The sequence below is a fragment of the Paramisgurnus dabryanus genome, chromosome 8 (genome assembly GCF_030506205.2).
Source record: "Paramisgurnus dabryanus chromosome 8, PD_genome_1.1, whole genome shotgun sequence".
In the NCBI taxonomy this organism is placed as follows: Eukaryota; Metazoa; Chordata; class Actinopteri; order Cypriniformes; family Cobitidae; genus Paramisgurnus; species Paramisgurnus dabryanus.
The window spans coordinates 5296184-5318863 of record NC_133344.1 but is presented as its reverse complement, the minus strand read 5'-3'; the positions used below and the strand labels follow the sequence as shown (position 1 = coordinate 5318863).

At 37.9% G+C, this 22680-nt stretch overlaps 1 protein-coding gene across 1 annotated transcript; it reads right to left on the bottom strand.

Annotated features, from left to right (window-relative positions):
- Nucleotides 1-652: 652 nt before the first annotated feature.
- LOC135771668 (uncharacterized) lies at nt 653-22202 on the bottom strand. The gene is made up of 2 exons (XM_065282003.2): nt 21740-22202; nt 653-4147 (listed from the first exon to the last, which is right to left on the bottom strand). The coding sequence occupies exons 1-2, from the start codon at nt 22185-22187 to the stop codon at nt 2160-2162; spliced, it is 2436 nt and encodes an 811-aa protein (XP_065138075.2). The 5' UTR covers nt 22188-22202; the 3' UTR covers nt 653-2159.
- Nucleotides 22203-22680: the final 478 nt, after the last annotated feature.

The window sequence follows — 22680 nt, the reverse complement described above, 5'->3', positions numbered from 1 at the left end:
GATTATTTTCCATAAATCTAAAACTAGGACTCGTTTTGATAAAAAAAAAATTAACCTAAAATAAAACTCTAGAAAGCTTTGAAATATGGGACCTTTAAGTAATTGTTCGTCCTCCATAATACAGTACTGTTAGATCAATCTGAAAACATGAGCAGCAATGTTTTACTTCATTTGTATGTTTGTTCTGTTGTATTTATCGGTGATATTGCTCATAGTTGATTATTTGCTCTTATTTTACTATTAAAGCTTACATAACACACAACATTTTTGCCAATCTAATCTAATCTTGCTTACCTATAGAGAAGTATTTCATCCTTCATATGTCCAAAGTGTCTTTTGTGTTGTCAGATTATTAAAAGACAGAACGGCCATTCCAGTTTTTGCCGGAAAAATACGAACACTTGAAGGCGTATGATGGGCGGAGAGTTTCGATTACGTGCAGCTTTGGATACTAATCTAACAGCTGTGACATCGATGGAAATCAAACTTAAATAAAAAACTTTTTTTAAATAACCAGCATTACATTATACATAAATGATCCAGAATCGGATACTGATCAGTAATGGACCAACAGCAGCAACGATTACAGCAGGACATCTCTATCTGGTAATTAATCCTTGTTTGTTTATCCGCTATTTTTTCATTAAAAAAGCAAAGTAATTCTTGATGATGTATTTTTTCTGGATTAGCCCGTTTAAAATGTGTAAAAGTTGTTTGCTGTTGACGGTGTTGTTTACATTACATGCACGTATGCGCGATTGCAAACAAAACGTGAGATTTTGATTTACTTATGCCCGTGGTTGTGACTCCTAAACAGGGTCTTTTAAAGTTGTGACAGCTCCAGTCGAAAATCTGGCGTCAAACTGAGCCTTGTTGTCTTAAGACATGGAAAGCTAAATAAGATATTTTTCTCCTTACATCCAAAAACACAATTCTTTTGTCGAACTATCTTGATAAAGTTGTGTCGTGAAAGCCTACCGGTAGTCTCAGCCTCAGACGTCACGCCCACAGAATGTTGGCTAAACGTCTGATGTGTATTGTACACTTAATTGGAAACATTGTTTCTCAATGTCAAGGAAGGATCCTCAAAAGCCAGAATTTCAAGGATGCTACCTCATCGACATCTGTCGAGTCCTTCGTTCGCGAAATATCCCATATACAGGAAAGGATGCATATGTGTAGCCTTCGCGCTCTCAAATCACCCATGATCCTATGTGCGCAGCCCTGAAAGCACACCATTCACTGACGTAATGACGTGCACTTGCTAGCCTGTTCCATTTACGTGTTCTCTGAATGCTAAAGAGGAGCCTCCCCTAGCCTCTGAAGGAAGTGACTTGGAAAAACCAGGAAACAAAACTCTGACGTTCGTACAAGGAAGAGAATCAGTTGAGTTTACGTGGCTAATAATGGGCAGTTATCATGATCAGCTAAAATTTGCATTCTTAAAAATATTCCTCCAGTCCTGGTATAGACTCTCTAAAAGACATACAAGAGCTATGCTTGAGGCAGTTAGTGGAGTCAAAAAAAATCGCAGTTGGCTTTTGGTTATACAGAATTGCTTGTAAGTGTTAAAAATTGGAGAGGTATGCTTCAAACAGATGTTTACCGGGAGCGTCTCATTGGAGTGGCTGTTGATAAAGTGCACACCGTTGTTCTGTGGTGAGTAATGAAGTTTATTTATGCCGCTTTTCCATTGCATAGTACCCCACAGTTTAGTTTAGTTTCTGTCAGATCACTTGCAACCCCAACCGAGGCGGTATGAAAAAAAGTATCAGGTACCACGTACTGCACCCAATGGAAAAGCTCCCAAAAGTAAGCTGACCCGACCCAAACTAAACCAAACCAAACCGTGGGGTACTATACAATGGAAAAGTGCCATTAGATGCTATTTGGTTGCCGCTGGTTATTTCAATTACTGAGTTGTTGCCAACCGGTTTGTTGTTGTGGGGACTTTCCAAACGTGACGCTAGACGAAACAAACTGTGATTGGTTGTTTGTTAGATCAACTCCTTTTTTGACACTTAATAAGTGGTAATAAGTCTGAATGCATGAAAAAGCATTACCCCCCCCCCCTTAACTTTTAACAATATTTTAAACAAACTTAAACAAGCTTTACAAAGTTTGACTGTTGATTAACTCTTCTCACAAACATTACAGTGTTAAGGTTTCTCTCCAGTATGAACTCTCTGATGAGCTTGTAAGTAACCTGACTGAGCAAACGTCTTGTCACACTGAGAGCATTTGAAAGGTTTATCATGAATTCTCTTGTGATTTAGTAACGTAGCCTGTTGACTAAAACTCTTCCCACAGACACTACAGTGATAAGGTTTCTCTCCAGTATGAACTCTCTGATGGGCTTGTAAGTAACCTGACTGAGCAAACGTCTTGTCACACTGAGAGCATTTGAAAGGTTTATCATGAATTCTCTTGTGATTTAGTAACGTAGCCTGTTGACTAAAACTCTTCCCACAGACACTACAGTGATGAGGTTTCTCTCCAGTATGAACTCTTTGATGAACTATTAAGTTACTTGAAAAAGCAAATGTCATGTCACACTGAGAGCATTTGAAAGGTTTCTCTCCAGTGTGAACTCTTTGATGAACTCTTAATTGAGATGAATCAGAGAAGCTCTTTCCACAGTGAGCGCAGACGTAAGGTTTCTCTCCAGTGTGAACTCTCTGATGGTATTTGAAGTGACCTGACTGAGAAAACGTCTTGTAACACTGAGAGCATTTGTAAGGTTTTTCACCTGTATGAAGTCTCTTGTGATTTAATAAGGTAGTCTGTTGACTAAAACTCTTCCGACAAACATTACATTGATAAGGTTTCTCTCCAGTATGAACCCTCTGATGACTTTTGAATTCAGATGAATTAGAGAAGCTCTTTCCACAGTGAGCACAGACGTAAGGTTTCTCTCCAGTATGAACTCTCTGATGGTATTTTAAGGAACCTGACTGAGCAAATGTCATGTCACACTGAGAGCATTGGAAAGGTTTATCATGAATTCTCTTGTGATTTAGTAACGTAGCCTGTTGACTAAAACTCTTCCCACAGACACTACAGTGATGAGGTTTCTCTCCAGTATGAACTCTCTGATGAACTATTAAGTTACTTGAAAAAGCAAATGTCATGTCACACTGAGAGCATTTGAAAGGTTTCTCTCCAGTGTGAACTCTTTGATGAACTCTTAATCGAGATGAATCAGAGAAGCTCTTTCCACAGTGAGCGCAGACGTAAGGTTTCTCTCCAGTGTGAACTCTCTGATGGTATTTGAAGTGACCTGACTGAGAAAACGTCTTGTAACACTGAGAGCATTTGTAAGGTTTTTCACCTGTATGAAGTCTCTTGTGATTTAATAAGGTAGTCTGTTGACTAAAACTCTTCCGACAAACATTACATTGATAAGGTTTCTCTCCAGTATGAACCCTCTGATGACTTTTGAATTCAGATGAATTAGAGAAGCTCTTCCCACAGTGAGCGCAGACGTAAGGTTTCTCTCCAGTATGAACTCTCTGATGGTATTTTAAGGAACCTGACTGAGCAAACGTCATGTCACACTGAGAGCATTGGAAAGGTTTATCATGAATTCTCTTGTGATTTAGTAACGTAGCCTGTTGACTAAAACTCTTCCCACAGACACTACAGTGATAAGGTTTCTCTCCAGTGTGAATTCTCTGATGGGATTTGAAGTGATCTGACGGAGAAAACGTCTTGTAACACTGAGAGCATTTGTAAGGTTTTTCACCTGTATGATTTTTCTGATGAACTTTAAGATGCTCTTTGGTTCTGAAGTAATTTCCACATTCAGTGCAGTTGAAAGGCTTTTCATCACTGTGTGTCCTCATGTGAACATTTAGTTTAGAGGAAGAGACACAAATCTTCCCACACTGCTCACAGTGAAACTGCTTCTTCTTCTTCTTCTCTCTGTGGTCTTCTGAATGAAGTTTCTTCTCTTGTAAGGTAGTTAAGCTGATCTCAGATCTGGTGAAGAGTTTCTGTTCTGTGTGTTTTCTCTCATGTCTCTCTAAATGTCTCAGTGAGCTGAATGTCTTTCCACAGGTGATGCAGGAAAGAGTTTGTGCTGTCAGTCGCTCTTTTGATGTTGAGGGCGTTATTTCTATATCCAAACATGAATCACTCTTCACATCTGAAAGAAACACGAAACAATTAAATTTTCTTTTCACTCTTATTTACACAAAGGATAAAAAATTGAGATTCTGTATCTTTTTTTTACATTTTTGCCTCGCGCACCCTCGCGCTTGTATGGATGCAGAGAGTATAAGGCTTAAAACTACACTGACGTTGGCAGTTTGATTGTCCAAGTTAATTCTTCGGTTTAATCTTTGTGTGCTTCAAATTCAATATTTGTGTGGTAAAAAGGCACATAGGTTCCTGTAGAGATAGCAATACACATTATCCATTTTTTGCCAAGTAAATGAAAAGCTTGTCATCAATGTCTTCTCTCTTGCTGTATCAAAATCTCACCTAGCTTTCCTCAGAGATGGTCCCAAAAATGTCCTTAAAATCGTCAAATTCAGTTTGTGCATGATTACATGATATAACAATTTTGTTAATACTTTATCCTAAATTGTGGATAATTAAGCTATATATCATATGATGAAGTAAATTTCTGGAGTGTTAACGATTAAAAGGAAAAAACAACAACAAGAACCTAGTGTTGTCACGATACCAACATTATTGTTTCGATGCCCATAACATTTTTCGATACTTTCCTGGAAAGGGAGAAACACTCTCAAATCTCATTGCTGTGCTTTATTTTAAAAACGTGACAACATACTAATCATATATCTCACTAATAAATGAACATATGAACAGTAGATATATTAAATATTTACGAAAAATATGAAATATATCAAAATATAAAAAATAAATTAAAGCAATAGCATTCAAGGTAAAAAAAGAATAATTTTAGAAGCATTATCTCAGTTTTTCTCTAGTGATCATTAGCATAGTAAAAAAAGATAAACAAGTACTTAAACAAATGTATTGCTTTTGTTTGTTAATGTTAGTTAATACATAAACATTTATATGATAAACAGATTATAGTGCAAATGTGAAAATATACCTCACTGACCAACATGAGGGTTAATAAATGACATGTTTTTGTGAACTTAAAGTAAGTACAACAGTATCCGGGTTCATTTACTTTTTAGCACAGTAAAAGTATTTTCTTGTCAGCTAAATGCTTAGTCTGATAACTGTGAGGCGATTGTAACTTGGATCATTACAGGCAAAAAAAAAAAAACAACGTGACAACACGCATATCAACAACAATTTGGTAAGTCTAGAATTAATACTTTGGGATGATTATCAATCTTTCCTCGGCGTGTCGATCCTTCAGTGCTTTGCTAGCGGCGTTAGCACATGGCTCTGTAGCAACGCATATTTGGCTTACTTCACTTGTGTCCTCCGGCTTCCCATGTTTATTTGACTCGCATCTGAAAACACCTTCATGCAGCACTAGAGGTCGACAGATTTAACGGCCGGGCCGATTAATTGGCCGATTTTTGGCATATTTTAAAAAAATCGACTTTGGCCGATTTTACTGCAAAATTAGGCCGATTAATAGGCAGGTGCATCTGCGGGCACCTAAGCGTTGTTGCAGAACTCGTGACGCTGCCTCTTACTGCAAGCAGATCGCTCCCGTGTGTGTGCACTGCAGCCGTGCCTTGTTCACAAACAGCTTAAGTAAACGATGGCGGGATCGCGCAAATGAAGCAGCCAGTACAACAGCGCGACGGGCTTATGTCTCGCGGTGCACTGTCCATGCAAAGATTAGGCTCATTCATGTGATTAATGAGTGGTGATGATCTTTGTTTGCATGACAGAGAGAGCAGAGCTGCGCGCACACGCTTTCTGTCTTTAAACTGTCTCCCTGCTTTTATTACTCAAAACAAAACTGACTCGATGGCGAAAGGTCGAAAGACCAAATCATATCCACCGAGGAAATGTTTTTCGTGTTGTTACAGTAACACTTTGTTTACAGTTTTGCGCTGCTCAGCCTGGATTAGAACACCACACGTCCGATTCGCGAACTGACTCCTTTGAACGGATTCGTTTGAATGAACGGTTGAAACAACAGATCTGTCCCAACACTAAACTCACAAGACGTCACTGTCAGCACAATCAGTCACTTTTAGCGCCTCAGAAATGAGAATGTAAATGTTTTTAAAAGATTTGCCCTAAATAACAGTCTCAACTAAAAAACATAGACATTTACTATGTTAAGTTTATGATGAATAAACAATTTATCAGGTCTACCAAATAAGGATTTTATCCTACAAAGCAATAAAAGCCATGGTAAAAAACTGATCAAAGATGATGACAGCAGAGGTCTGATAAATGCATGGTGCAGAGGAGGTTGTAAAACTCTTCAGAAAGACCAGTCATAATTTTTTTAAATACTTTGACTTAAATAGTGACATTTTTACATTGAAAATATCTGCTAATGATGAGAACATTTTGATTATTATGTACATATAGAAAATCGGCTAAACATATCGGCCATCGGCTGCCCTGATTTCTAAATATCGGCCAGAGAAAAAGCCATATCGGTCGACCTCTATGCAGCACTACTGCTTGGCTTTCTTGTACTGTTAAACCAGAGCGAACGAGACGAGGAGAGGAGGCGGAGCACTGCATTCACGTGCACTGTGTGTGTGGGCGCCGTTAAAAAGAAAAAGAGAGAGAGCGAGAACGCGCTGCTGGTGTTTGCAGAGTTACAAAAAAACAACGCACAGCTCGTCTCGGAGTATCAATTCCGCGGGACAAGAGTATTGGAATCATTTTACATTTTCAGTATCGATATGTATCAAAATATCAATATTTTTGACAACACTACAGGAACCGCACAGAGGCGAAAACCGTAGTACTTTGTGAACCATGCCACCCCTAGTCAAGAGTAGTAGAAGCAGAGTGTTGGAGAGTTTATTATTAGTAGGGATGTAATGGTATTATACATTTCGTAGTATTGCGGTATCAAAATTTTCCGAGAGACAGCAAGCTCAAATCGCGGCAGTGGCAGCTAGTAGTGGCACTTCCGGCATCAGTAGTGGCACTTCCGGCATCTGGCTCATTTTAAAGGCATCTAGTAGTGGCACTTGAGGCATCTGACTTATTTTGTTCGTGGCACCTCCGGCATCTTAAGGCAGCTAATCGTGGCACTTCCGTCATCGGACTCATTTTGAGGCAGCTAGTGGTGGCACCGTGACTTTTTGAGGCAGCTGACAGTTTTTGTGTCATTTAGGGGTGGCACTTCAGCGTCATATATTTGTACCAGCTGTTTTACGCGGTCTTTGTTCTGTCGTGCTGGCTGTCAGTCGGCCATTTCGAGATGCCTCGGGAACTATGGGGAACTAGGTGCTACAACTCTTGGCACTATGGCATTTCGCTGGTGTTCATTTAATTCACGCGAGGTGCGTGAGTGTGTGTGTGTGTTGTCATGAATGTGCGCGCACGCAGGCTGACAGTCGTTTATAGGCAGTGGTGTAGTGGTGTCTGGAGAAGTGGGTATACTCTAAATTTATGCCCCCAGTAGAAGTGGGTATACTCTTAATGTATGCCCCCAGTAGAAGTGGGTATACCCCATGCCATCAAATAAAGAGGTGGGTATACTCCGTATACCTGCGTATACCCTGCAGTACACCACTGTTTACAGGTGCGGGTATTTCGAGATGCCACGGTTACTCTTGAGATGCCACCACTCTGCCCACCGGAATAGAAATAATATAATTCTAGTTTTCTCACTTTGTTCATCTTATTATTTTAGCGGGCAGACTGAGAAGCACGTGGCTAAAATGTTTCTAATTTATTTAAACAGTATTTTAAAACTAGGAAACCCCCTCTTTTACCAATTATTACAGTATTGCAATTCTCTTGTCTACCGGTAGGTGCCCCCAAGCACAAACGGGAAACGCCGGGGCCAAGACTATATCAAGTTCTGATATAAGGTTTCTCAAATAAAAAATACCATACTGTTATTACTTGTCTTTGACCACACAGGGTGGAGATTCACATGTACCCCAGGGCCAGCAGTGCATCACTGTACATTAACACCTGTGATTTTAGTGTGAATAAATGTTCAAAATAAATTTTGAATGACTCTTTTTAGTTATTGTGTTGTGAATGTAAAACTTTTTAAAAAATAAGTAAAAGAAAAACATCACAGTTTGTTTATCAGACCAAACAACCAAGATATGTTTCATATCCACAATTGATTTGTTGCAAAAAGAGCATTGTGTACTAATGCTTGGTATTTGTCACTTTATGTACTGTAAGTGAAACATTCTCATTCTCCTCACCACCACGATGTGCAGGTTTGTGTCATATGAATTAACAGAATATATAAAATATTAAAATAATGTAACAAAACTATATGTAATTATACCGGCACAGAATCATATAACAATTAGTTATTACAGTGACATTCCTGTTATTTTCGAATTTCTTGTTACCTATAGGCTACTCATTGTGCACTGTTTTCCTCGTTCATACTGTTTATTGAGCAACTGTACACTTTATAAAATTTTCTATTTTGTGATTGTATGTATTTTACTGCATATAGAGTATACATTATATATTTTATTGTCTTGATTTAATTTATTGTAAAGTAATCTATTGTAGGGGTGTGCAGCGGAGTCAGTATTTGTATCTGTATTTGTATCTGTAACAATCACTTTTAAGCGTTTATTGTGTCTTTCAGCACAGTTACATATGTGACCCATTCTGTATAAATGAGTGGGATGTTTTCAGAAAAAATTAGTAGCCTACATTAATCCCTCTTTTAGCGATTCAAATACTTAAACATCTATTAATTAAACATACGTTTTCTGAGAGTGAAATGATTAATACTAAGATGCGTGTCATGTCTGACATCTTGGTTTCGGTTTAAAAACATGCAGGAATTTGAAAATAAAATGCAGGACTTGCTTGACGTTTAAAGAGTTATTAAGAGAGATAAAGTTTTAAGTTAAAAAGTTATAAAGATCGACAAGACTCGCGCTGACTGACAGATCCGAAACACAACACACAGACACGCAAGTACGTGCACTGACAGAATAGTTCAAAAACAAATTCTTTTGACAAGAATTTACGAAAGCATAATAAGCATTACTACAAACTTGCTGAGCTCATTATTAACTATGTCCATAGCCTACAGCATGGCCGCGGGAAGTGGGGGTGCTGCGGGTGCTGCAGCACCCCCTGTTGGCGAGAGGGAGAATTTTTTTAAGTAAAAATATTTTGCACAATTTATATATTACTTATTAATATTTTAGGAAATTATTTTTGACACGCGTAGGTTATTACGTGTATTTTGGATTTTAGTTTCATTACTGTCTGTGCCTACCCATATCCGTGGCCTCATCTGAGCGCACTTTCTCCGCCTTGCGTTTTTTGAGGACATGGGTCAACCCTATATCACGCATTACGTGACTATGGGTACGCAGCACCATGACCCAGAAAAGACTCACACACCTTTCACTGATGCATTCCCACACATAAATTCTGAACTCCCTGGGCATTCGTCCCATAGCGTACGAGAGACTTTGGACTCTATTATACAACCGGCGCAATGCGCGACGAGTGACTTTTGCTAGAGTAAAGAGCGCGTTCATAAAATGCGCATACAGTATTAACGGGATGACAACCTGGGTTTGCTTATTATCACATACATTGAAGGGCAGCAGCACAAAAACGATTATTATTGAGTCATTGGACATAAATGATGACCAATTAGAAGGAGTAAAGAGCTGCTTCATCTGTAGCTAAGTAAATAAATGTTTTGCTTTAAACAAATGCATCTATTTTTAAATGTTTTTTTAAATGCTACCCCACGGATTTATTGTATATAATGACTCTGTACCTGTGGATATGGTATTTTATCTATAGCATGTTATGTTAAAAACAGTAAAATTATAAGTAAGCCTGAAAACTATTTAAAAACTATTATAAAGCAGTTGAATGTTGCGTTACAGTAAGGTTCTAATGAGAAAAATATTCCCGAGCAGCTTTCAGCGATGATCACTTTGAGAACTTTTCTTGCAAGCAAGTGGAAAACGTATTTTGAATAACAACACGTTATAAATATGTGCTGCGCGCTTTCCTCTCAATAACATAAACACACAACAAATATGATAGCGGGGTAAAAAATAGAAAGAAAGCATCTCTGATCACAGTGATGTGGTTTGATATAGCAGTCTACCAGCTCTGTAACTCAGCACTATAAGTCACGCCACGTTTATTGATACACTTTATACTATATAACCTATTGCTTTTAAGCAATAAATAGCCTATCATAACTTTCTATAAGCCTACTGTGTAATTGAGACATTAATTTAAGAAATGCATTAAAAGCAGAAAGACGTAGGCTGCGGAAATAGTTGGTTCACTTCAATCCACACCACACCCGAAGTTCTTGGTTTGCTTCTTATTTATTAAATCGAGGCAATTGTTTGATTAAACATTGATTAATATTAAGATACAATTTATACAAAACGAAATTCACTTTAAAGAAAGTCTTTCTAAAAAAAAAAACCTATGCAGGGCTCGCAAAATCGCTAGCCCGACGTCCCGGGGCTTTGGCAAATTCCTGTCGGGCTACAAAAATGTATCTGCGCACTGTCCGTCGGACGGAGGAAAAAATATTGTAATGTGTTTGCATTCTCTCAGATTTAGTTAGGTAATAATATTGTATGTAATTCGGCGTCATCTTGTCATTACTATCCTCACTAACAAGTGAAACTGCCAGGAAATGAAGTGAAAGCATAATTTAACCCACTATTCATTTCGTGTTCACGTCTGATATGCGCGCTCCTCGGCTCCGCTCTTCACGAGTAGGCTACCCGCATGCTCTTGTGCTCATCAAAAAGTGAATTAAAAGTTTATTTATTTGTCATTTCGTTTTTTCTTTCTTTCTTTATTTAGTCAGGGGCGGGGCCAGGGGGGCACGGGCCACCCCCACAATTTGACTGGCCACCCCAAGTGCCCCCCCTCCCACACCATCTGTCTCGTCAGTATTAATTATGTACTAGTGGTTTTGCTTTTCTTAAAATAAAACTTCATATTTTACAGGGCTTTGATTTATTTATATTACTTTTTTTTATTAGCTTAAAATATTAAAATATAAATGTTTGTGGAGGCTCCGCCTATGAAAAATTGTCTAGACCCGAGGAACCACTCTACCGTGACATGTTGTTATCGGAGTCAATTAGTAGGCGCACACTTATAGTAACGAACGGTGGTGGCACCAATAAAAAGCAAGGAAAAACAAGGAAAAACACAGAGGACGGAGAAAGGAGTTTTATGCAGATAGTGAAAAAGGACAACAAAGTCATAGGTGAGTGAGCTGAGTTTTGATATGTTTCCTTAAATGTGGAAACCTGCGATTAGTAAGAGCTAGCTCCTCTCTGTTACTGTCGAGAATGCTCATTACTAAAGTTGAAGACAACCTAACGGTACATTAAAAGAATATATAAAGTCACGTTTGCCTTTGCGTTTGTAATAAATAGTGGTGTGTTAGATCGCAGTTTATCCATACGGATCAGAACCCACGTTTCAACCCGCATGCGATTCGATCGCGGATTAAACAGGGATAGTTTATAATTTACACGTGTTTTAAAATGTTAACATTCAAGTGCTTTTAAGCAATTTAACACTAAAAAGGCACTAAGTGAGTAGCTGTATGCAAAGACAGGTTGAATGTGTCCGGTCCCGTTCCAATCAGACGTAATCCTCCCTATATCCTTCAAATATTGATGTGTAAACTTTAGGGAGAGTTGCGCTATTGTATCTCATAGTGTATGGAATAGATCAATGAAAAACAACGTAACGTTTTTATGTGGAGTGACTGTTTAAGCTGCGCCGTCTGTGTGTGCATGGGTTTATTTAAGACGACAAGTGCCCTCAATAGTCGACACACGGAGAGAGCTTTGCGTTGATTCGGCGCATGCAAAAACATTAACATGTCATACGACTATGAATAAACGTCTAGAATTTCCTCAGCCTCTAAACTTTCATTGCTATTAACTATTTTCCTTTTGGTAAGTACATTTTCTGTTGCATGAAGCAGGTTTCACTTTCAGGTGCACAGGCTTTGCAAACTCTAGATAAAACACAAAGTTTAAACCAAGCATTGTCCAACATCTGATCCTGATCTAAACCAGTTTGGATTTATCTGGATTTGTCGACTCCAAACTTACTCTGAATTTTGAAAATTAAGAGTTTGTTGTTCAAATAGCTTCATGCAACAGACCACAGCCTCAGAAGCATATTTAAAGAAAACAACAAACATTATTTTTTTCTATACATTAACTCACTGGGGCTCTGTGCAATATGCCATTTAATACAACCAAATGTTAGGGATGGCGAAAACGAAAAAATTTCTTGACCGGCCACCGAGCCTCATTGGCCGGTTGAAACCGGTTAACTGATAGGCCTATAGTTTAAAATATGCTATGCTATTTAAAATAAACAGCCATTTCGAGCCGCACCTGCAATTTCGCAACTCGCATCTCTCTGTGCTCTGCCTCCGGCTCACACACACACAGACCTCACAACAGGGCCGGCGTCAAGGGGGGGCATTCGCGGGCAGTGCCCCCCCGAACAGGTTGTTGTGCCCCCCCTACAAAGTTTTTTATTACTTTAATATATATCAAGAATAATTAAAATAAATTAAACATTGAATGTTTCATGACTTGTAATGTAATCAAATGAGGAAAATATAGTTGATATATGTTTTCTTCAATTAAAATAGACCAGTTTCTCTGATTGGATGTATTGCTGCGTCTCACCCGTCTTACGTCTTTAGCATATTTGTGACTTGTTTTTTCGCGGCATTTTATGGATCGTGTAAAATATGGATATTAGAACATTTAGAACGAACCAGCACCGCCTGCTTCATCTGACTTCATGCAAACACAGACTGGCTCAAACTCAGAGATTAGAGGTCGAGGTGGAATTTACAAATCTACAGGACACTCTTTTAAGGAAGTTTAATGTTCTTACACGCAGTCTTCAGCTATTTCAAAGGTAAGTTAGCATTGTTTTAAATTACGTAAGCTTAAATGTGAAGTGTGGCTATATAGACGGTTAACAGCATTACGACATGATTATGGTAAAGCGGCTTTATTAGATAGGACGCGTTGTGGGCTGCGCTATGAAACCCATTAATTTCAATGGCTTGCGCCGCGCGAGGGCGGTTTGTTGTTGCGTCGAGCTCAGCTTGCGCTCACGCCGCGGTCGAAGTTCAGTAGTTTTGCGCATAGTTTGTGGTCTTTTGCACTTTATACAGGAAATGAGCCAACAGTCTGTACCAGTTGTATGAGTGTGTGCTTGCTGTATTTGTTGTTTTAATGTTTTTTTTTTTGCAAGTTATTGTTGCTATTGCGTGCCCCCCGTTGGAAGCCGAGTGCCCCCCTGTTAGTTATGGTCTGGCGCCGGCTCTGCCTCACAATACTTTTTAAATCCCCTACAGCGCGAAACATGAGTCCCGCAAACGGCGCCGTGCTTAGTTTCGAAATAGTTTAGGTACTAGGTGATCGCATTGAACTTGAAAATAAAGGCGTTTGTGAAGCTCATTTGAAAATTGCCGCGGCTCATTTAATAAAATGACAGATCAGCAAGAGACTGCGCTTTAGTTTGGGGTAGTAATATTAAAGACATAGGATGATCATCATCACCTTTTCTGTTACCACTGAAATATAGATGTAATGTATTTCCAAATCTAAACCCATCTTATGCGGAATGTTGCCTAATAGACTGCAACACGATAAAACCAATGGATTAAACGGGCACCTTCAGAATGTGTAAACGCACCGGCCAAAGCAGGTCTCGCACTGTTTTTGTTCTAGAATAAATGCAGCAAAGATATTTAATGCTTGTATGAGGCATATAGGCCTACGCTGAGTTTTATTTATTTATGATGAGGTGCGTTCTAATTAACAATGCAATGCAAGTGAACGCGCAGTGCCGGCGCCTTCATGCACGGACCGGTAATTATATACTCTGCTATATTTGCTTTTTATTTAATAAATACATGCATTTGGTTGATTAAACATTTATTAAAATTAAGATACAATTTATACAAAACGAAATTCACTTCAAAGAAATGCTTTCTACAAAGCAAAACTTAATAAAGTGGTAAAAATCATGGCTGAGGATTTACAGAAACAAAACTTACTCTGCACTTTACTGTTAGCCTAAAAGACATAAATGTTAATAATTTGGAACACAACCAGGAGAGACTTTAATTTTAATTATTGTATTACTGTATTTTATTTACTATTCGAATAAAGGAATTTATCAAAAAATAGCCTGTAGCATTTACTTTTCGCAAACCTTGTGAACATGCGAAACCAAAAGCAGTGACCTCGCGCCAAATGTTTTTTTATTGGTTTATAAAGTACAAACAGACCAGTTATGAAAAACTGAGTGTGAGGGATTTGTTCACTTCACACAAAAAGATCTTGGAAAGAAAGAGATGACTAACTGTAGTAGGGTTTAGTCCACTGTCTATAATAGCCTAATTTACAGATCCCTTTTTTTAACCGACAACCGAAAACTTTGACAGGTTAACGTTGATACGGTCAACCATCGGTCAAACGGTCATCGGTTAACATCCCTACCAAATGTAATATCTTTATTAAGATGATATGTGGACAACATTCAACTTTAGGAAATAAATTAGTTTATGACTTGACAAAGTAACTGAGAAAAATGCATTATTATTTCTTTAGGGACAGACAGACAATCAGATACAGGCAATAGGACCAATGAAAAGGTCTCAAAAAATTCAGAATTTCTTCATTTTGAAGAAAAAAAGAGAGATAGAAGCAGAAAGGCATGACGAGAGGGAGAATAGAGGAAGACGCAGCAGTAGTCCACTGACTTTTCTGCAAACCAAGGTATGTGTATTACATGCAGAGACCAGAGGGAGGTTAAAACAAAAACACATCAGGAGGTTTAAATGTACTGAATGTATCAGGAGGATACAGTATACAGTATTATTACCTTCAATGTAGGGCAAGTTACACTAATTCACTGTTTATATGTATTTAAATGTGCCACCCCTCTCTAAGTCTGTGCCCCAGTCCGGCCCCCCCATGAAAAATTCTCTAGACCCGCCCCTGTATTTAGTAAGTTCACTTAAATATGTGAGAACGAAAATATATTTTTAGTTATTTGCATGAAGAGAATATGATGTTAGAAGCTTAATTTTAAGCATTTAGTAGCCTAATTTATTTGTAATAAACACTTTAAGTATGACATCCTAACCCAAACCCCAACTCTAACCCCAACTCTAACCCCAACTCCAAGCGACCATGGCTTAAATATGGACAAAAACATGGAGAAACCGGTATATTAAATAACCTCATTAAGCAAATCTAAAATCTAACCCTAAACCCAAGCGAAAATGGTTTAAAAAAACAGAAAAAATTGAGAAACCAATAAATAAAACGACAAAAAAAGATGCATCGTTTAAGTGAATGGGAAGGACTTGCGTATCATATGCACCCCAAAGTGGAATTTGGCGTATGTATTGCACGAGGTTTACACTTCGTGCTATTTATACGCATTTTCAGTATGTTAATATATGTATGAATATCTGAAGTTGTAACGAAAATAATTCCCCCTGGGATTATTAAAAGTATTTATGCTTCTGATTAATAGCGCATATATTCATCTGAGAACTGATGATGTCTGTGTGTTTCAGACCCTGGCTGTGTGCACTGAAGTGTATATGACAATAAAGTTGTGAAACTCAATGTATTTATTTTTAATATGTATTTTAAATAGGCCTATAGGCTCATAGGTTTTTTGTAAAAAAAAAAACAAAAAATTCACAGCACCCCCTGTTCAAAATGACTTCCAGCGGCCCTGGCCTACAGCGTTTGCGCGAACAGAACGAATTGTTTAAAAAAACTTCCTTATTAATCTTCATCTAAATTAATAAATAATCAGATATTCGTTTAAAATTTCAAATAACATTATGCTCTATTATTTTAAAGTCAGTTTTGACTTAGTTCAAAACAAGCAAAATTATTTTAAACAGTAAGGTAATTAGAAAGATTTAATTCAAATGTTTCAGTTGTTATTTACTTACTTTATTTTTTATGTTAATTGCAATTCATGTCATAATCTTCAGTTTAAATTTTGCTTTTAAAATGTTACATTTTCATATTTTTATCTATTTACTTATTTATTGTATATTCACCTAGATTGACAATGAAGCTTGCTTTAACTAAAAGATCATCTGTGACCGAAGTCACGGAGACACGGAGTTATTAACGAATATTTTATTATCAGAGTGCAGCATTTTATCAAGGTTTTTTGGTCTTGTGTAATTAAATAAAATAAAAAACCTAAAAGGCTCATTTTTTACAGTTGGGTTAAAAGAAGTTTGATATATTAGCAGCGTTTTAAAACTAATTCTAAAACAGCTCGCGTTTCTAAGGGACACGCAGAAAATGTCATTCATGTCATTTTATAGATTGCACTCATTCACTTCACACACATATTATACATGCTTTAAGGGGTGTATAATTTAGCGCTGTTCCAGTAAACACGTGATTATGTCTGGCCGAATATTTTTTCTGTTATTCGGATGAATTCGTTATTCGTTTTAAAGCCATTATCCCTGCCCTTCCGAATAACGTATTCGGCTTCGGGCACATCAATCTATTGTTTCTCATGCCGTTTTTCTTGGGCACAAAATGAACAAAATAGAATTTCCATTGTAACAAAAATTATGAATTAAAATATTTAAATGATGTGTAAAAACTAAATTCAAATAGAAGGGTTAAACTAAAACTGAAAATGATTTCATAATTTTTCCGTATTACTTAGTTTAATCTGCAGAACAAAAAAAGATATTTAAAAATAAAATTGACAACCAACAACTCGCAGGGGGCACAATAAGTAAAAGCATAGGCGGTGTTTCTCGTTTGTGCTTGGGGGCACCTACCGGTAGACAAGAGAATTGCAATACTGTAAGATTAGTAAAAGATGGGGGCTTCCTGGTTTTAAAATACTGTTTAAATAATAGGGCTGTGTTGAAAAAATCGATTCACCGATTCTGAATCGATTTTCATGTTAATTACTAAAGATCGATCCTTAACTCAGAGAATCGATTTAATAATTAATAACTTAAACTTGCCGCGTCATTGAATTCACGCATGCGCGCGAGGTGGAAGGACATTAAAACAACGAACATAGCGGTCAGTAACGTTAAGCAAGCGGTTGTTTTGAAATCTCTAGAAACGCTCAAAGCTGCGATCTATATGTAAAATAATCCACTCATAACAAATGAACGAGTTATTCGTGTTATTTTTATAATAAGCGCCAGTGAATCCACCGCAGGTCTCCAGCAAAACTCTCTCTTTCTCTTTCTCTCTCTCTCTCTCTCTCCCTCCCTCTGTGCTCATGCAGCCGGTCTCTGACGGGCAGAGGTTTCTTGAGGCGCGCGCAACGGGTCGCCAAATGAAGAGTTCTTCTTGCACATAATGCTAATAGTTGTAACGTTTTCTGAACTTTAAGCAAGCTAAGACAAAACTCATCATATAGCACCCGTCATAATATCTATATCTAGAGCTCCGTCTCTCATATACAGGTATTTATCCTGTCAGTAGGTTTGTGCATATATTTATACCTGTTCATTTTACCTTTATTTTTAATGTAATGTATGCATAAATACAAAATACAATGCATACTATAGCTTCAATAGTCTATAAAATTAATAACTCAATTAAAAACAAGATTCTGTCTATCAAGACTTGCTGTTATCCTCTGGGCATTTTCACTTTAACATTATTTACTTTAAATTGTCCATATTTTAAAACTGTGGTGAGCAGTTAAAAGCTATAGTGAGTGGCAAATAACTGCACATTTTTATAATCCAAAAACAATATAAACTGAAAAACATGTATACATGAAATATACAGTTACTGTGAAATAAAATGACTCATTCTGTGGAATAGATTTTTGGTCATTCCGCCCACCCCTATCTGGCACCATTTTGGGCTTTTTTCAAAAACACTTATCTAAATCTCGAAGATCGGATCAGATCGGATCGAATCGAATCGAACAATGATAATCGATTCAAGACCTTGAGAATCGGAATCGAATCGATTCTTGAAATTTGAATCGAAACCCAGCCCTATTAAATAAATTATAAATATTTTAGCCACGTGTTTCTCAGTCTGCCCGCTAAAATAATAAGATAAGATGAACAAAGTGAGAAAACTAGAATTCTATTATTTCTATTCCGGGGGGCAGAGTGGTGGCATCTCAAGAGTAACCGTGGCATCTCGAAATGCCCGCACCTATAAACGACTGTCAGCCAGCGTGCGCGCACAATCATGACAACACACTCACACATGGCCGACTGACAGCCAGCACGCAAACATTATGACAGGACAAAAACCGCGTAAACAGCTGGTACAAATATACGAGGCGGTGCTACCCCTAAATGACACAAAAACTGTCAGCTGCCTCAAAAAGTCACGGTGCCACCACTAGCTGCCTCAAGTTGAGTCCGATGCCGGAAGTGCCACGATTAGCTGCCTTAAGATGCCGGAGGTGCCACAAACAAGATAAGTCAGATGCCTCAAGTGCCACTACTAGATGCCTCAAAATGAGCCAGATGCCGGAAGTGCCACCACTAGCTGCCACTGCCGCGCGGAAGTGCCACTACTAGATGCCTCAAAATGAGCCAGATGCCGGAAGTGCCACTACTAATGCCGGAAGTGCCACTACTAGCTGCCACTGCCGCGATTTGAGCTTGGCCCTACACAATTTTCCTCCCTCACATAATTCGCAAGAATACTTAGATTACTTACATAACACTCTGAAATACAATCAATGGTTGATAAAGCACAATTACCTGTTGAGAAGAGATGTGGCAAGCTCTGCATCCAGCTTGAACCCTTTAAAATCTCGTAGATTCCTCCACCTTACAAATGCTGGTCCGATATTGATCCTAGTTTTATTACGGTCAAGGTCGCTTTTTGTTGTTTTCCTAGCTCTAGTTGTTAACCGAGGAATCGCAAGTTTGTTAGTGAATGTTCTCTCCGCCATCACGCTGCGTTCAAACCAAAACGCCTATGAACTTCAGGCGGATGCACGTGATATTGTAACGCGCGCGAGGGGGAGGGGGATCTGTGGTGTGTGCAGTAACTGTGATTGACAGGCAGATTTTACACAGCCCTGCACTGATTAGACCAAATGAACCGGCCTGCGCTGATTGGACCAAATTAACCGGGTGCGGTGGATTTTTGCAAAACAAATAACAGGCTCTAGGTGGAGCTAGAAGCGCGGGGTTTTTTCGTTCTATCGGAGCATAGTGTTGGTTTCAGTGAATATGATAAAAAAATATGATCAAATAAGTTGCCGACCGCAGCTTTAAATAATAATAATAGTCAACTTGAAAAATGTTAATATTGTGAAATAAGAAATAAGTCTTCATGACGTATGAAGCCTACAAATGCGACTTATGGAGGCTGCAGAGTTCAGATTGGGAAACAAACCCCTGTTTTGAGTGAGCTAACCTCAGCTCTAGGTCCAGCTACGAATAAATAAGCTGCTATTTTCATTTTTACTGGGTTGTTTGTTTTCAGGAATTGACCAATCTTAAAACCCATCATCTTTTCTTGATTTTACAATCACAACTGTTGCTTTCATAGGAGTACCAAGCATTAGCATTAGCATTAATAAAAATATTTAAAAAAAACTAGGTCAATTGAGGGAGTGACTCAATTCTTAAAACCTGACTGATTGGGAGTTGTTTAAAGTTGACAAGCTAAACTGATAGGTTATTTTTTTTATTACATGGTCTAATTATTTTTGTCCTTTTTATGAAAATTGTAAACACTACACTACATTACACTTTTTACATTGTAATGTTCAGTCTTGTTTGATAAACACTTATGGCAGTTATTCCAAGTCTTCATTTGTTTTTTCCTTCCTGTAAACGGTTAAATAATTACCGTACCGTGCACTGTAAAAAAATCCGTAGAAATTGCAGCTGGGTTGCCGGTAATTTACCGTAGATTTAAATTCATGTTGTTTACTGGCAACATTTTGTTCAAAGTTGAATGAACATTTAATATTTACAAGTCTTTGTCTTTACAGAGTAAAACTAAAAAAAACAGTGTCAAGCAAAACATTCTGGGAAACAAAATCTGAAGCAAAAAAAAAAGGTTGATGATGATTTCTGGTTCCCAGAATGCTTTGCATGAGGCTGTTATTGTATAGTTTTATTCTGTAAAGATAAAGACTTGTTAATATTTAAAATGTATTCAAATTTGAACAAACTCTTGCCAGTAAATAACATAAATTTAAATCTACGGTAAATTACCGGCAACCCAGCTGCAATAACATTGTAATTTCTACGGATTTTTTTTACAGTGTGGGCACCATGCCAAAATATTACCGTACCGTGATTTTTATACTGTTAAAATCCCTGATTATTAGTAGTATATATTTACATTATTAGTAATAGTATATAATCACCACCCCAGTTATAGTACATACTGCAGTGCTGGGCGATAATTTGAAAATACTTTTCTAATTTTCTATAAATTTACCCGATAAAATGATAATGACAGTTCAATAAGTGATCGATAAAGACAAAGAAACATATGATGTAATGCATGATTATTTGGGAGTAATCCACTATTTTGTAGGAGTCAAATAGCAATATTTTTTACTTGTACAGACACAATTCTTGTTGAATTATATGCTGACCCCAAAATGATAATTTTATCATAACTCACACCTGTGTTGTCTAAACACCCAAGTGCTCCGATTGTCTTCACAACACATTGTTACATATTTTGATAAAAACCATCAAACCTTCTGTCTGTCCCATTGACTTTAGTTAAGTTTCACAGTTCTTTTCCACAGAAAACAATGAAAGACGTCGCCAAAAAGGTCCAAAATTCGTTCAATAAAAATATTATGAAGTGATGAGAACACTTATGTACGCAAAGTAAACAAAAACAGAGTTGCCAGCGTACAGACACAGAATACACTAACAAGTAATACTGGCATTTATACAGGTTGTTTAAGTATTGTTTACAATGTTTGCATAACGGCTTAAATAAAAACATTGGCAACTACGTCAGCAGGTGACGTGTCGTAGTCTGCTAATGAACAACCAAGGAGGGGAACAAACAAATTATTGAATAAAATCATTTGTTTTGGTTTCTCCGTGTACAAAAGTGTTCTTTTCACTTCATATTTTATTATGATGGACCTTTTTGGCTTTTATTATTTTCTGGGGAAAAGAACTGTGAAACTTACTGAAGTCAATGGGACAGAGAAACAGGGATGAGTTTAGAAGCCACCAAACACTTACATGTTTTCCCTATTTATGTTACATAAGTAGTTACAAGAGTAGGTGGCACAAAATAAACCTTTTGTTTGGAACCATAGGAATGAATGGGGCTAGGCCAAATGCTAACACATTCAAGAAGCACTGTACAAAAATTAAAAGTGCACGCACCGAAACCAGATAGGACTGTATTAATTAATCTAAGCTGAGGTAAAAACATAGTAAAATATTGAAAAACTCTGTTGTTTTCCTTTAAAAAAAAAAAGTAGTTTAGGACTAGTATAATCCCTGTCCAGGAAACCGCCCCTTGATTAGTGAGTTTGTGACTGAAAACCCAAAACAGGTGCTCACATGACAGTTAAAAATACAACAATAATTGAGGAGACATACCTGATGGAATAAAATCATCATCTTCATCAGTGCGATCTTCCTCTTCTGTCGGTTCAGTTTTGATTTCTGTGGGTTCAGTTTTTATTTCTGTGGGTTCAGTTTTGATTTCTGTGGGTTCAGTTTTGATTTCTGTGGGTTCAGTTTTGATCTTCATCATGAGGTTCGTGCAGTCGATGAGTTTAACTGAACACATCTTCAGTTTGGTCTGCAGGATCTGCTGCGGTTCTCCAGCGTTACAGACAGAATCCAGAGACTCTGTGGAGGTTTGATCCTCCTGTAAGCTCGGTTTACTGTCACACACTGTAGTGTCCTGAGTGTCTGTGGGCTTTGACTCAGTATAACAGAGTAAAGTCAGACTGAGATCGGAGTCCTGTGTGTGTGTGGATTTCTCTTCAGAGAGTTTAGAGTCCAGCAGTGGCTGTGGTGTGCGGCTCTGATCTCTGCTCATCCACACTGAATCCAGACTCCCATCATCAGTCACATACACTGAAGATTCACAACAATCCACATCCTGACAACACAACACACACAACACACAGGTTAGAAATGATTTGATGTTGTCCGATTCAGGTAAATGATGTTTAAGCTGTACAAACCTCTCGATTCATTGCTAAATCTCCTCTTGACCTCAGCTTTGTCTCCAGTAACGCCACCTCTTTCTTCAGCTGAGAGATTTCTGTGATGAAATCGTCAATATATCCAGCGTGGACAGATCAGTTCCTACTCATTCACAGCACAGCACATCTCATCATCAACGTCTCAACACTTAAATACACAGAGACAAGACTCTGTTTACACTCAATAAAACACACAAGAGAGAAAAACACTGAGGACACACAAACACATTACACTTGCGCTCTTTCTTTCTTTAGTGAGTTTATCTGCGGACTAAAGAGCTGCAGCGCCTCCTGCTGTACTGGAGAGGGAAGACGCTCACTGCG

Excerpts from the sequence above, each read along its gene's own strand:
- LOC135771668 (XM_065282003.2), bottom strand. The coding sequence starts at position 22,187 with ATGAGCAGAGATCAGAGCCGCACACCACAGCCACTGCTGGACTCTAAA. Across the intron at positions 4,148-21,739 it reads TGATGATTTTATTCCATCAG|ATGTGAAGAGTGATTCATGT; the intron begins GTATGTCTCCTC and ends TGTTTCTTTCAG.